General features: G+C 42.6%; 1 protein-coding gene across 1 annotated transcript; it reads right to left on the bottom strand.

Annotated features, from left to right (window-relative positions):
* Positions 1–2,034: 2,034 nt before the first annotated feature.
* On the bottom strand, positions 2,035–12,510 carry TECTB (tectorin beta). The gene is made up of 11 exons (XM_010148178.1): positions 12,457–12,510; positions 11,372–11,460; positions 9,309–9,499; positions 8,749–8,891; positions 8,597–8,669; positions 6,005–6,108; positions 5,842–5,925; positions 5,487–5,649; positions 3,557–3,626; positions 2,708–2,740; positions 2,035–2,237 (listed from the first exon to the last, which is right to left on the bottom strand). The coding sequence occupies exons 2-11, from the start codon at positions 11,445–11,447 to the stop codon at positions 2,185–2,187; spliced, it is 990 nt and encodes a 329-aa protein (XP_010146480.1). The 5' UTR covers positions 11,448–11,460; positions 12,457–12,510; the 3' UTR covers positions 2,035–2,184.
* Between the last annotated feature and the right edge of the window lie 360 nt (positions 12,511–12,870).

The following is a 12,870-nucleotide window of genomic DNA, read 5'->3' as shown; positions in this document are numbered from 1 at the left end:
TTGTGCTCACTTCTGGAGCTGAAACCATATGTTGCTACCTTCTCTGCCAGATAGATCTTTCCACAGGCATTTTTTAGATCTGTTTTTCAGTTGGTTTTTGTTTGGGTTTTTGGGGGGTGTGTGTTTTGTTGGGGTTTTTTTTTAGCAATAAACCTTTTTTGGACTGTAGGGAGGTAGTGATCCATATTTGAGTTGGTAATAGGGGTTTGCCTGTCCTGCAGCCGTAGTGAGCTGGCTGCATGAACCCCAGTCAGTAGAGTGCCATAACACATATGGCAGATAGGTATGCCCAGAGCCTCCATCCCACGGTGAACAGGGAGGCAGCCTGGGAATTTGGAGGCATACTTCACAGCCGCTACAATTCTGTAGTTTGTTCCAAAGCAACACTTACTGTGTAATCAGAAGAAAATTAATCAACCTTCCAAGGAAACACAGTTCAAGGCTTTCTGCAAAATATAGCCATGATAGGAGAGCAGTGACTGTTGCAAAGGCAAGGCAAAAGAAACAGCCTTTGGAGGAGAAGCCAGTGCGTTAATCTCATTTGGGAAGGACAGGAATTTGAAGAGGTAACGCCACTTGGCAGGAGGTGTTGAAACTTGATGTGTTGGAGGAGGTAAGGGGAAAGGGAGGCAAAGTAGCAAATGGGAGAAAAACCTGCAAGGCCTTCGATCAAAATGATCTGTGGTGTCCAAAACATTCAATTAGCTCTGCTCTGCTTTAGAAACTTGTACCACTAAGACGTACTTCAGAGTGACAGATCTAACTGCTCTATCTAAACCAGACAATTCTGTTGCGTGCAGTGGCTGAAGGCAAGCCATCAGAGTGACCACTCGTCTGCAGGCTGTCAACTGCATGCTGTCTGCTATCCTTTCAGCTTCTAAACAGCTTTATTTTCCTCAATTACTTATAAATACATATGGACTGAGATTACACCGAGAGAAGCAAATAGAGTCCGTGGTAAGAGGGATGTTCTAGCTGTGCGTTATCTTTGTAACAATGAGGTTTCAGAAAGAACCATGAGCTTAAAATTCTTAATATAATTATTCAGAAGGTTTCCTCTCTCGAACAATAGCAAAAATTCTATAATGTGCTGTACTTCAGTATGTACTGACACAGGTGCATCCTCTGTGTTCAGGAAGCAGTTAAGAGCTGTAGTCATTCTTTCTTTCCCATTTAGGATCCTGAATGTTTCGAGGAAGTAGACTGGGAATGTCTCTTACACTTCCAAGAGTTTTGTTCAATATTGTTTTAGTAATTACTGGAAGTAAGGAACCTACCATCACTCTTGCGGAGAAATTATTTCATGTCCTGATATTTCCTACTCTTTAGAAAGTATGGTTTCCCTTTTTAGTGATTTATTCTTGCTGTTTAAGAGCTGTTGTTACTCTGGCACAGAGCTAACAACTGGACCTTGTTGAGGACTAGTTAAGTCTTCAAGGAAGTGTAAAGCTCATTAGCTTGTTTTCCAACCTCAGATGTGCTTAATTTGCATCCACACCATGCAGCTATCCAGCACTGAGCCTGTCCGGTCAGTAAGACATCCTACTCCTAACAGTGTTGTACCTACTGCAGCATGTGTCATACTCCACTTAACCCAACAAATCAATACTGACAATGCTGAGAAGCAGGAAAGAAATGTCAGGAGATTAATTCTGAAGACCTTCTAACTATTGCTACATAAAGAGCATCCTTTTCTCCCATCCCTGACATCCTTGAAAACCTGGTTGGTTTTCATCTTGTTCAAAGGCTTCAGAGATCAAGCTAGGACCTTGCAAGACCAGGCCTGGAGGGGAGTTTGGTGTCACACTGAGACTGACAGGGAAGAAGCACCCCAAAGGGAAATTTGGCGTTGAAAAATGCTGAGTTTGCATATCTCTATGTTCCTTATAGAAACAAGTAGTGTTGGCATCACAGCTCTTTAAAAGGAGGCATCAGTAGAATACATAAACCTTGGGTTTTCACTAGTTTAAAATGCCTGCAGAGGCTGGGGAGAGGCAAATCTGCTTTGGGATTCTCCATTATTCAAGACACAAAGCTCATGGAATGTTTTATTTATCTGGTAAAATAGTGCACAAGGATTTTTTTGTGACTTTCGTTTTTCCTCTGTAAAATAAATGTCTTTACTAAAGAAGTCCAGGTCCGAACAGGATTGGGAAAAGTTAAGAAATACAGCTGGGCTGAATTTTATAACAAAACAGCACAAAATCCAATTGCAAAGAGTAGGTGGAAGATGATATCTGAAAGAGAAACACAGACTAAATGTGAGTACTTCACTGTCAGCTGCCTTTCACGTTGTCTTCCCACCCCCATCAATGTAACTGCATGCCCATTAATGTGGCTTTGTCACCATATCAGGTTTCAACAAATAGACTTTGTAGAGGGTTTGAAAAAGCCCTTTCAAATAGAAATGCTTTTAGACATCTTTGTTAACCCGGTGAAACAAGCTTGTTCCTTTTTGGGAAGAGGGTGTGAAAATAAGAGAATGTAATGTTCCATGGCGGTATGATTTTAATTGTCCAGAGACAGGGATGTGCCAGAAGGAGAAAAACAAGATGTAGAATGTTGAGAAATAAAATTTAATTTTGAAATATTTCCCTTTCTGTCAAATTTACCAGGTTTTTCTTTGAGCTGTGGATTTTATCTTGACAGTGTCACTTAAAATCTGTATTTAGGATTGATATTTTCATTGACATACTTTGCTATTTACCTGGGAGTGTGTAAAATCTGGATAAACCTTTGCCTGTATAAAATAAGAGAAAAAGATAACATTGGGATAGCATGTTTAAAACAGGGCAAAGTGCACCAGCATGCTGTGTAAAAGCAGAACAGATAACGCTTGCCACATTTTGAAATTCTGGATATTTCTTCCTCTTGGCTTTACTGCCTGAAGTTATAAAAGGATCCTCAGTTCTTCTTTCTTCTAAAATCGGTGAGTTGTCACTGGTGCAACATACTCAGTTATAATAAGGCTGGTCTATGTGTATTTGCAATTTTAAATTGGCTTTCAGGTTGGTGTGAATGCAGTTGATAAACTAGTATAAAGGGCTATTGTGAAAACATGATTTAGGCATACCTTAGTTCAGGAACCTGTTTCAAAAGATGTGCTGAATCCTCAGCATTAAACCAGCTCAGGGAGAAATTCCTGGTGTCTCCGGAAGGCAGCAGTTAGAGGAAAGAGGCGTTGTTTTATATTGGGAAAAACCTGATGGCACTTCAATTTGTGCATCAGGAGGAGTGGGCACAAGGGTCTAACCCACCAGTGCTGTGGTTATGCTGAAGGGCCAAGCCACTGTGTAAAGAAAAGCCTGACCTCACTCCCACTCCTGTGCAACTCGCCAGAGTTTGTCTGGGCTGTTGCTGAGGTCACACGCAGGTGAGCGGAGTTTACATTGCTGACTTGGTGTCTAGGTGGTCTGGCCATCGATCATAAATGCCAAATGGTGCCTTTACTCACTTTGTAATACGACCAGGCTTTGGCTGCTGCACTGAGCCACCAGCGGTTCCCACCTTCATTGCTTCCCAAAGGGAGAAACACCCCAGAACCCCAGTCACTTACTGCGTACATCGATCTCCGCCACTAAAACACCTCCGGTTTGTTCCATGCGCTGTTTTCGTTTGTCACATGTCTCAAGAGATCAGAGAGAAAGCCATGTGTACCAAAAAAAAAAGAAAAATAATAAACAATCCAAACCCAACTCTCCTATTTCCAACCAGGGAAGTTAAATCTGTATCCATATTGCTGCATATTTTCTAGGGTTTTTTTCTTGTAACAGCTGGGGTTTTTTGATGAAGGCGAGATTTAAGGAGAGTCTTTACAGTGCATTTGCTGGGGATTTTGGCGTGCCACAGCAGCTGTCAATGTAAGCACCCTTTTCAGTTGTGAGCTGGCAGGAGGGGGGGAAGCTGAGCTTCATCTATTTAACCTGTGACCTCTGTGAAGACTTCTGGGGTTATTTATTGCTAATTATAGTTGTTGCCCATTGGGGAGAAACAGGAAGCGACAAATCCCTTGCATGTAGATCATCTCATGTCCAGCACTAATGATGCCTGTCACAGCTGACAAGGTTTGTATTGGAGGCCCTGCTTCATAGATTAAAGGTCCGTGTCCTTCCCCTGACCTTTGCAGATCCCCAGCTGTGGGAATGTTTTTTACAAACTCAGCTTGTGGTAATTCTGGTTATGAGTTGCTTTGTAAGCATGGCCCCCAAGGTTGGTTCAACCTTAATTGCGGCAGACCAGCAGCTGCATTTTTGGGTTGGAAGTGGACTCGAGGGATGTTAGCCTGACAGCAATTATCCTATGCAGGAGTGTGAGGAGGGAATTCCACCCTATGCCTGTAAGGATGATGTAGGTGTTTGGCAGAACTGTCAGAAAGGCAAATATGAAGTACCGGTTTGTGTTTTCTTTTAACCCCGGTCTGTGGCTGGATAAAAAGTTGAAGAAATCTTTAAAAACAGTAAGGTGGGTTTTTTTTTTGGGGGGGTTTTTTTTTACCTTTGAAACTCAGAATTCCTAACTGCATTTTTACCAAACTGCAGGTTTTGCACAAATCAGTACTCCCTGCATAGCACTGAGGCTGGGTAATTAACTGCTATCTTAATTTAGCTCCTGGACTGAAAAAGAGTTTAGAAAAGTTGGTTTGAGCAAGAGTGATCCTTTCTCTTCTCCAGTGAGAAATATTTGTTGCTGAATTGACAGTATGTCGGCCAAGGAATGTTTTGGGCTTTCATTTCAGGTTCAGTAAAATTCAACTTCATTTTATAGTGATGACAAATTCATTGTGTGAGAGAAAGAACAGCGAAGCTCTGAGTTAGGGAAGATGGGAGAGAGAAGTCTTTAAGGAAAGACACTTCAGTAACCCTCACCCTTCCGTCAGTTGGTGCAAGCAGCGTGCACCTCCCATGCCAAATAACATCCCGTGTAGCACCCCCACCTCACTACCTGAGATCACAGAAACCTCAGTTCCTGCTCCAGTGACAATTGATGTATTTCATGCGGAATAGGATGGCTGCAAGAGCAGTACCTCACTGGAGCACTGCAGGATAGCAGAGAGGACTTTCCCTGGGAAGAGGGACTGTTTGACTAGCCATGGGCTTTGAGCCAGGCTCTCCAGCTGCCTCCAGGGTGTCCTCAGCACCGAGATATTTGGTAAAATGGAAAGAGCTCTACTTTCTCCTTTTTTTCAGGCTCGTGTTTCACTGTAGCTGTTTGTTAGACAGGACTGGAGTCCAGGATATTGCCAAGAACTGAGTTTTTAAATGGCTACCTTATTTCCCGGTAGGTTTAACCACTTTGCCCAGTGTTGCATTCCGTGCCTGTGGCATGACGAGTGGCGGTGCACAGCAGCTGCTCAGGTTCACACATGGCGGTGGCTCCATCTACTGAAAGCTCTGCTGCTGGCTCTGCACTTGACATGCCCTCAGGAACGTCTCCACATCCTCTGTCTAAATCTAGCACTGCATGTTTCTCTGGGAGAGAGGCCTTACCACCGGGCAGGAGAACTTCTCGCTGTCACAGACATGCGTCTCGCAGTGCAGCCAGACCTTGGATAGCTTGGGGATGTTACGGAAGCGGAAAGCATTGAACTGGAACGTCGCCCGGTTCGTTTTCCCATTCTCGTGCACAAGGATGGAGTTGTCCGTGGCACATCTGTGTTTTGTACAGAGAAGCAGTGTCAGCATGGCTTCAGTGAAACATCTCCCAAGGTCACAGTCTGATGATGTATTTGCTCTGCTGGGGGCCACCTTCTCTATTGCTCCCTCGCCCCCCAAACCCAGGCTTTCCATCATCCTCGGGGCTGAGCTGGGCAGAGGTGCTCCCACAGGTCCCACCAGCACCTACCCCTTGGTGATCAAAGGCCAGTGGATCTGATAGAAATACTCTGAGGAGGGAGTTGCCCAGCAGTTGTTGAGAACAACTTTGAACCTGGGGAGACAGAAACCCCAGATCAGCAAGGAATGTACTGATTGTCAATGTATTAATTTTTACTCCTTCCCTTGCCTACCTGTCACTTAAGCCCTTAGCTTCCACTCCAGCAAATATGTCAGAACCGATTTCTGATGTTTCAACGACGAAAGGGGCTTCTTTTATACTTGAAAACTTGGCATTCTTTGAAAAGCAAAGAGAAAGACATCATACATTACTAATAACACATAAAGCAAAGGCATCTGGCAACTTCAGACATCTCTGGAGAGATGGGCTCCACAAGTCTGGGGTTTTACTGCCTGCAAGCTCCAAACTCTACACCTGGTAGCAGGACTATTGCAAGCCCAAGATGGTGTTTTAAAATATTTTTGTTAATGTTTGGCTTATAATAAGTGACAGAATTTGGTGCTATTTGGGTTGTGGTATGTGTTATATCACAGCATGGGTGAGAAGCAAGCTTGCTGCTGCTTCTGGTACAGCAGAGGTGGCAGGGGGGAAGCTGGTGGGAGCGAGAGACTGGAGATGACTGTATGGAATGGGATTGGGACATGGCCACGTGTGAGGGAAAAGGAATGAAGACAAGGAGAAATCACGTGTCTGTATGCAAAGGTTCAGCACTCCGTGATTTGTACTTGGGGTGGCCAGCATGGTGAGAGCTGAGGGGGCACGAGCATGCAGAAAGAGCTCTGCCAGCTGTAGTCATTCACCCAGTAAAAAGCCAGCCTGCCGAAAGTAGTGCGGTGTGTGGTGTTCCGGTGAGAAATTTGGGTTACAAATACGCTGAAGTATCTACCTTAAACCCCACTGCTTTTTATTGCATAAGATCATAATGAAGCTAGCACCAGAACTATGCAGAGAGTAGCATGCTTAGTCGAAGCATTGGGTTATTTAGTTAAATCTACACAGCGGGATGCAGGTATATGTAGTTCTGGAGCTGCTGGACGATCTTTCCCTGCTGCTCTTGCTCAGCTCCCTGGTACTGATTTTCTTATGTACCTTTCCATGCCTACATGATGAGGTGGCTGTGAGGCGCTATAGTATTCCCTCTGCAGCATCTGATAGATTGGATGCACTGAAGTTAAGGCTCAAGGCTGTGTTTAGATTAGTGATCCAGGGCTGCCAAGTGCCCTGAGAAATTCTCATTTAACCAAAGATTTCTCCTAAGAAGAGAACTGGCAGAAGTACTGTCACGAAACTCCTATCAGTCCTTGTGCTAAAAGGAGTTGAACCTGGTATAGTGCTTCTTTTTCCAAATTACGTTGCTCTACATTGTTTTAGGGCACTATCTTGTTTTTCTTCACAAGTTTCAGTGTTGAAGGGAGATTTCCATCCAGGCTGCATCACAGTCCTTTGCTGTTAAAGGGTGGGTGAGACTGAAGTGTTTCCCCTGGGTTATGCTGCAGCTTGGGTGCTGCTTCAGGCTGAGGAAATGGGCACATAAAGCACCTGGAAGTATAGCCCACCTGAGGCAGAGGGGCTGTCAGGCAGCAGCAGAGATGAATAGCAAGGCAAAATAAATCTTTTATTTCCATGTTTGCCAGAAAAAGAAATGAACGTTTCATTGAAATTAACCTTTGCTCTCTAGTGAATAAGTGATCAAAATAAAGGAGTAGTCTATGGGCTTTCCGAGCTTGTTTTGTACCTGTGCTCAGTGGGAAAATGCATTAATACAGTTCAGCCACTCCCTCCTTGTCCCCTGGGAGCCCCATGTCCATTACAACAAAACAGCCATTTGGCAAAAAATTGAAGTACCAGAGATCCATTGCTCACTGTCTGTCATTTGTTTTTGTGGCCATTGTTTCAGGAGTTGATAGGAGCAGTGTGGTACCTCCTGGGACTTTGCTGGTATACACCACCAGTGTGCTATATAGCAGAAAAAAAGACCACATGGGCTTTCACGTTGTACCCAAAGCCTGTCAAAATGTTTAGTGCCCAAAATGCAGGGTATGGGGGGAGAGATTTCCATCAGTCAGCCTTATGGTAAATACTTCCTCTATCTGGCCTATAAATTTAACACATTAGTGATTATTTTCTAGCTGTACTAAAGGAGAGGGACTGGTTTTGGTGCTTTTGACTGTGCTTTGGTAGAAAAAAAAAAAAACCGAGGATCAGGAGCTAGCTGCTCTAGCAGCACAGCAGAGCTATGGGGAGGAGAGGGATGTTTCAAAAGATTAGAGAAATATCCAGAGAAATTATTTTGTTGGAAAAAAATTCCAGCACAAGCTAAGGGTGTCTGGGGAATGCCAAATATCTGTCAGGTGAGAGGACCAGGAAGCAAACCGTAAGAGAAATGCGTGGAGCTTTGCTGTATCTATAGTCTGTGTGATAGCAGCGATGCTGGCAGATGCATCCTGCTCTTTGAGTGGGACTACAAACAAGTTTTTCTTTTTCTTATAAAACCTGCCAGCATGTTATAAACATACCTCCCAGCAGACAAATCTGCCTGATTCCAGATTAAAGTAACAGTTGGCATGTGTCTGCTGTGTTCTAAGTATATCCCTGTTAATCAGCAGAAACAAGGACCCCTGCAAACCCCACTGTAGTTATCCGTTGCAGGCTAGTAATGTGCTCCATGATACAGAAGTCAGGAGCAGCAGCCCTCTTCTTCCAGCTCTTAGGCTGAAGTCTGTGGAAGGTGAAGGTGAAAAGCTGGGTGGCAAAGAGCACTTACAGAGTAGAAGTTGAGGGACAACTGACTTTCAAACGAGCCAGAGCTCCCATTCTTCACGTGGATGGTGGCCACCCTGGGGAGATAACAGTGTCTGTATGAGTGAGGCGTGGGGTTGAAGACGGGGAGAGGTGCCCTCCCAAAAGAGGACGTACCTTTGGTCGAAGGCAGCCTGGTTCACCAGGTAGTTGGCATTGTATGTGCAGGTGAATGAGTAATTCACAGGCTGGCTCTTCACAATTACTGAGGAGTCATTGGAGATGATGGAGTTGTAGAAGTGATAAACGGGGTTCTTGAACTGTGGACAGTGACACAGAGAAATGTGGGCAGTACCGAGTCTTTGGAGCATCAGGAGCAGCTTCGTACTTTGAAACATGAAGACTCTATGTGGTGACAAAACACCATCCCCAAAGCAGCATGGCTTTGTAGGTCTTAATATGCTGTGCTGCCTATACATATGTCTTACTATGTATATGTTCTGTGTAATACAGGTGCAGTGGGCATCTAACACACAGACTGATATCACTTAGCTGGTGCGTATTTTGCCTGTATATACAAAGCACAATTATTTGATTTTCCTTCTCCCTGACACTGGAGTTTGCTGCCTCCTTCCATTTCTTAAAGCCTACTCCAAGCCAAAGCAAGCGGGACTCTCTCAAATAAGTCCAGCTGATTTCTGACTCCAGCTCAGAAATGTTGACCTCAATAGTCTTACCTCTGACTGCGTCCCACAGTATGATTTGTTTTTAGGTGACAGGTCTGGGATTGTGAATTGGTAATATCCTGAATCATGGATCCCATTGTAGCAAATGCCTCCTAGTGCCAGCTGATTAACCTCCCATCCATAAGGACACTCCGGAATTTTGGTAATGATGGTTTTAGGATAGCAATATACCAGAATTACATCTGAAAGGAAAAAAATACACCTAAGGTAATATTCACTGATGTCTTTCTTTCAAAGAGGTGGGTCTGCACACTTACTTTCCTTTGGGAAACTTCTGTGAGCATGGGTGTGTGCTGGAAGGTCCGCTACCATGAGCAGCTTTTGCTACACAAAACTGACCTTTGGTTGTTAAATTCGTTCCTCTTTGGAAGAATTTGGCCTTTGCCTACTAATCAATGCAGAAGTTCATGCAAATTTTTTATCTTTCTGGAGTAGCAGGTTGAGGAGCAGAGACACTGCTGAGAAACCTGAAGTGAAAAATTGCTGCACTGAAGTCTGTCAGATTATGCTGCGGAGCTGGCTTCTGTAACACCACAGGCTCTGTAAAAGTCATACTGTGAAGATTTCTGTTAGGCTTCAGTAGATGCACACCTTTTTGTGGCAGGGTTAGATCTAGGTTACATTACATATTCTGCCCTTTCTCTCCTTGCGCTGGCATTGCAGTGCCAGCACAACTGAATGTTTAGAAGGTCTCAAGTTAAAATCTAACATCTAAAAGCCCAGAGGTGTGAATGGCAATAATGGATGAAATGAAAAAAAGCCTAACTGTTTCATAGCAATAATAAATGAACCGAATTCGTAGCCCTGTTAACAGCGATGGTTAATCGCAGTGCAGTATGTTTCCAAACATGGGGATTGCTAATACCACCATCAATACTGAACCCCATAACTTACAGAATGATTGTTTCATGATAGCAGAATTAGACTTTTTTCAAAGAGAACCAGGCAGTGAATTTGAGTGTCTGATGGGAATTTAAAGGGCAAATATTGACTGACCATTAGTAACCTGAAAAATGATAGACTTCCAATTACTATAGCCAGAAAAAAAAATCACCCTACCTGGAATTATTAAATTATTTCTTTTAAAGCCCTTGACACACTTATTTTTGAGTGTGTCATAAAACGAGTGTGTCAAAAATTCTGAATTTGCAGCCTTTCCATGTCTGCATAAGGTTAGGGAATAATCAGGCAAGTGAAATAGGGACCTTAACAACTCACTCCTTTCTGGTCAACAAACCTTCAGCACACGCAGGCTGATGCTGCTTGTAGTGATGATCAGATCTGTAACCCTGGTGAATTTACAGCTATGAAATTTCCTGCAGTTCAGAGGAAAAGCTTGTGCAAGTGAAGGTACTGAAATAAATGGCTAAAGGGCAAATAACTTAAGATACACCATGAAATTACTGGCAGTAGACTGAAAAGCTACACACATACAAAGCAAAAATTCTATATTGAGGCATATTCCAACTTATTTCTAAAGCACATTTCTTAATTGTAGTAAATTCTACATTACAGGTCTGTCTGGCACCGGATCATTTGTGTTTCTAGGCATAAATCAGTGTTCAACTGGGGCCTTAGCATCAATGATTTTTGGTTTTTCTTGTTTAATATAGCAGATGGCTCAGGAGTTCAGCCCAGCCCATTCATTCACCACTAGGCATCTGGTTGCAGTCGGTGTGACTAAAGTCCAGCTTGGGCAGCAAAGATCTGCTGCATCTAGCCTGTGCTATTGCAGATAATTTCTAATTGGTTTTGTTTTCTTTGCCATTTTATGCCTGAATGCTGCTTGTGCTTTACTTTATTGCACTGTGATCGCTGCACATAGTTAAGCCTATGCCTAATTCTCTGTGGGTCTAGTACTTCAGTGGTACTTGCTTTACTGTGCTAGCTGAAAGCAGATCAATAAACAAAATGTAAGTATTAGCTCTCCAGAATCCACAGTTTAACTTTCTGAAGAAAAACTTTTCCCCTTTTAAGTAAAAAAAAAACAACAAAACCACCTCTTTGGCAGCTTAATTACAAGAGAAGATCATAGGAGACTTAAGTTATTTTACCTGCTTTATTTGGATTGCAAGGCCCCGCAAGAGCTTGAGCCAAGATGACCAGCAGATAAATAGTAAGAGTCACCATTTCTTGCAATGATCTGAGAACACAGAGAATAAAAGCTGAGATTGTCTTTAAAATTGGAAATGAAAAAACCGCATTAGCTGCAGACCCCAAACTGTAGCTACCGTTAAATGTGTTCTTCTTGCAGAGAGAAACAAATAGCATTACTGATAGGCTGTCACCCAACTTAATTGCATCTACAAGATAAATAATTCCAAGACCACTATTATCACTGGGTCACTACTGTGACAATTTTACTATTTCAGTTTAGAGGTGGCTTTGAATTATTCTAGGTTTTCTTTGGTTTTTAAAGAGTCTAAGCATAAAGTGTTAGAATAACCAAATGAAACTTAAACAATGGGATCTGAAAAAAGGAGGAAATAGAAATTACTAGAGGACATATGATGCAGTAACATACACATTGTGCATTTAAAATTAATGCTGAAACTATTCTCTGTGTTGATAGCTATACGGTTGTATATAATCTTAACTTTTCCTTTACTGCTAACGGTTGCATTTTCAGGAAAGCATACATAGCAATAATTTACATTTCTAGTTCAGGCCTCAACTCTGAAAAATCAGGGAAAAAGCATGTACAGCCTGTGGGATTGGGACTGACATTCCCGTATTTTCCCTTTGTAGCCGCTCTTCGGTGTCTGCCCTCTATACACATCATATTTACATTTCTAGTTCAGGCCTCAAATCTGTAAGCTCTTTCCCACAGGGAAGAAGCATGTATAGCCTGTGGGATTGGGACTGGCATTCCCGTATTTTCCCTTCGTAGCCACTCTTCAGTGTCTGCCCTCATATACACATCACTGATCAGACTGCCAGAAATAACAAATATAATTTAAGTAAAGAAAAAAAATCTTCCTGCTTAAGTATTTCCAACAAAAAGAATCAATTTCAACATTTTAACTCAGCTTCTATTAAAAAATATATATTTATAAAAGGTTCATACAGTATATTTCAGTGACAATTCCTTCTAAATATAATCCTATGCATTCTACAAGAAATGAAGTATAATACCTACGAGACAAGAAGATGCTAAGTATTTCAGATTTTCATTCCAGTCTTATTCCAATAGCTGCGCTGTCGGCTCTTCCCAAAATGTCCTCTTTCAAATGAACCCAGCTGGCGTTATCTTCGCTTTATATAAGCAATCTTGTAAAAGGAGCCCATCTCTGGTTAAATCTCAACCTGCCAGTATTGTCCAGTGTGGGAGGAAAAAAAAGAGTTCTAGAGAAGCAGTTCTCTTCCCCGAGATGGGACTGTGTTGTTGCTATTTGATTTTTTAAAAGTCTTCCTATGGTGGCTTTTTACAGTTCTTGAAAATAATTGTACACAAACCTGTTGAATGTATATAACTGGCACAAAATTTCTGCTTTACAAGATAATTAGGGAAATATAGAATTTCTGCAGTGGTGAAATAACAGCTGCCTTCTAG

Source organism: Eurypyga helias, unplaced genomic scaffold, assembly GCF_000690775.1.
Source record: "Eurypyga helias isolate BGI_N326 unplaced genomic scaffold, ASM69077v1 scaffold22603, whole genome shotgun sequence".
Classification (NCBI taxonomy): Eukaryota; Metazoa; Chordata; class Aves; order Eurypygiformes; family Eurypygidae; genus Eurypyga; species Eurypyga helias.
The sequence above is the reverse complement of the archived record's forward strand: the minus strand, read 5'-3'. Positions and strand labels throughout refer to the sequence as shown.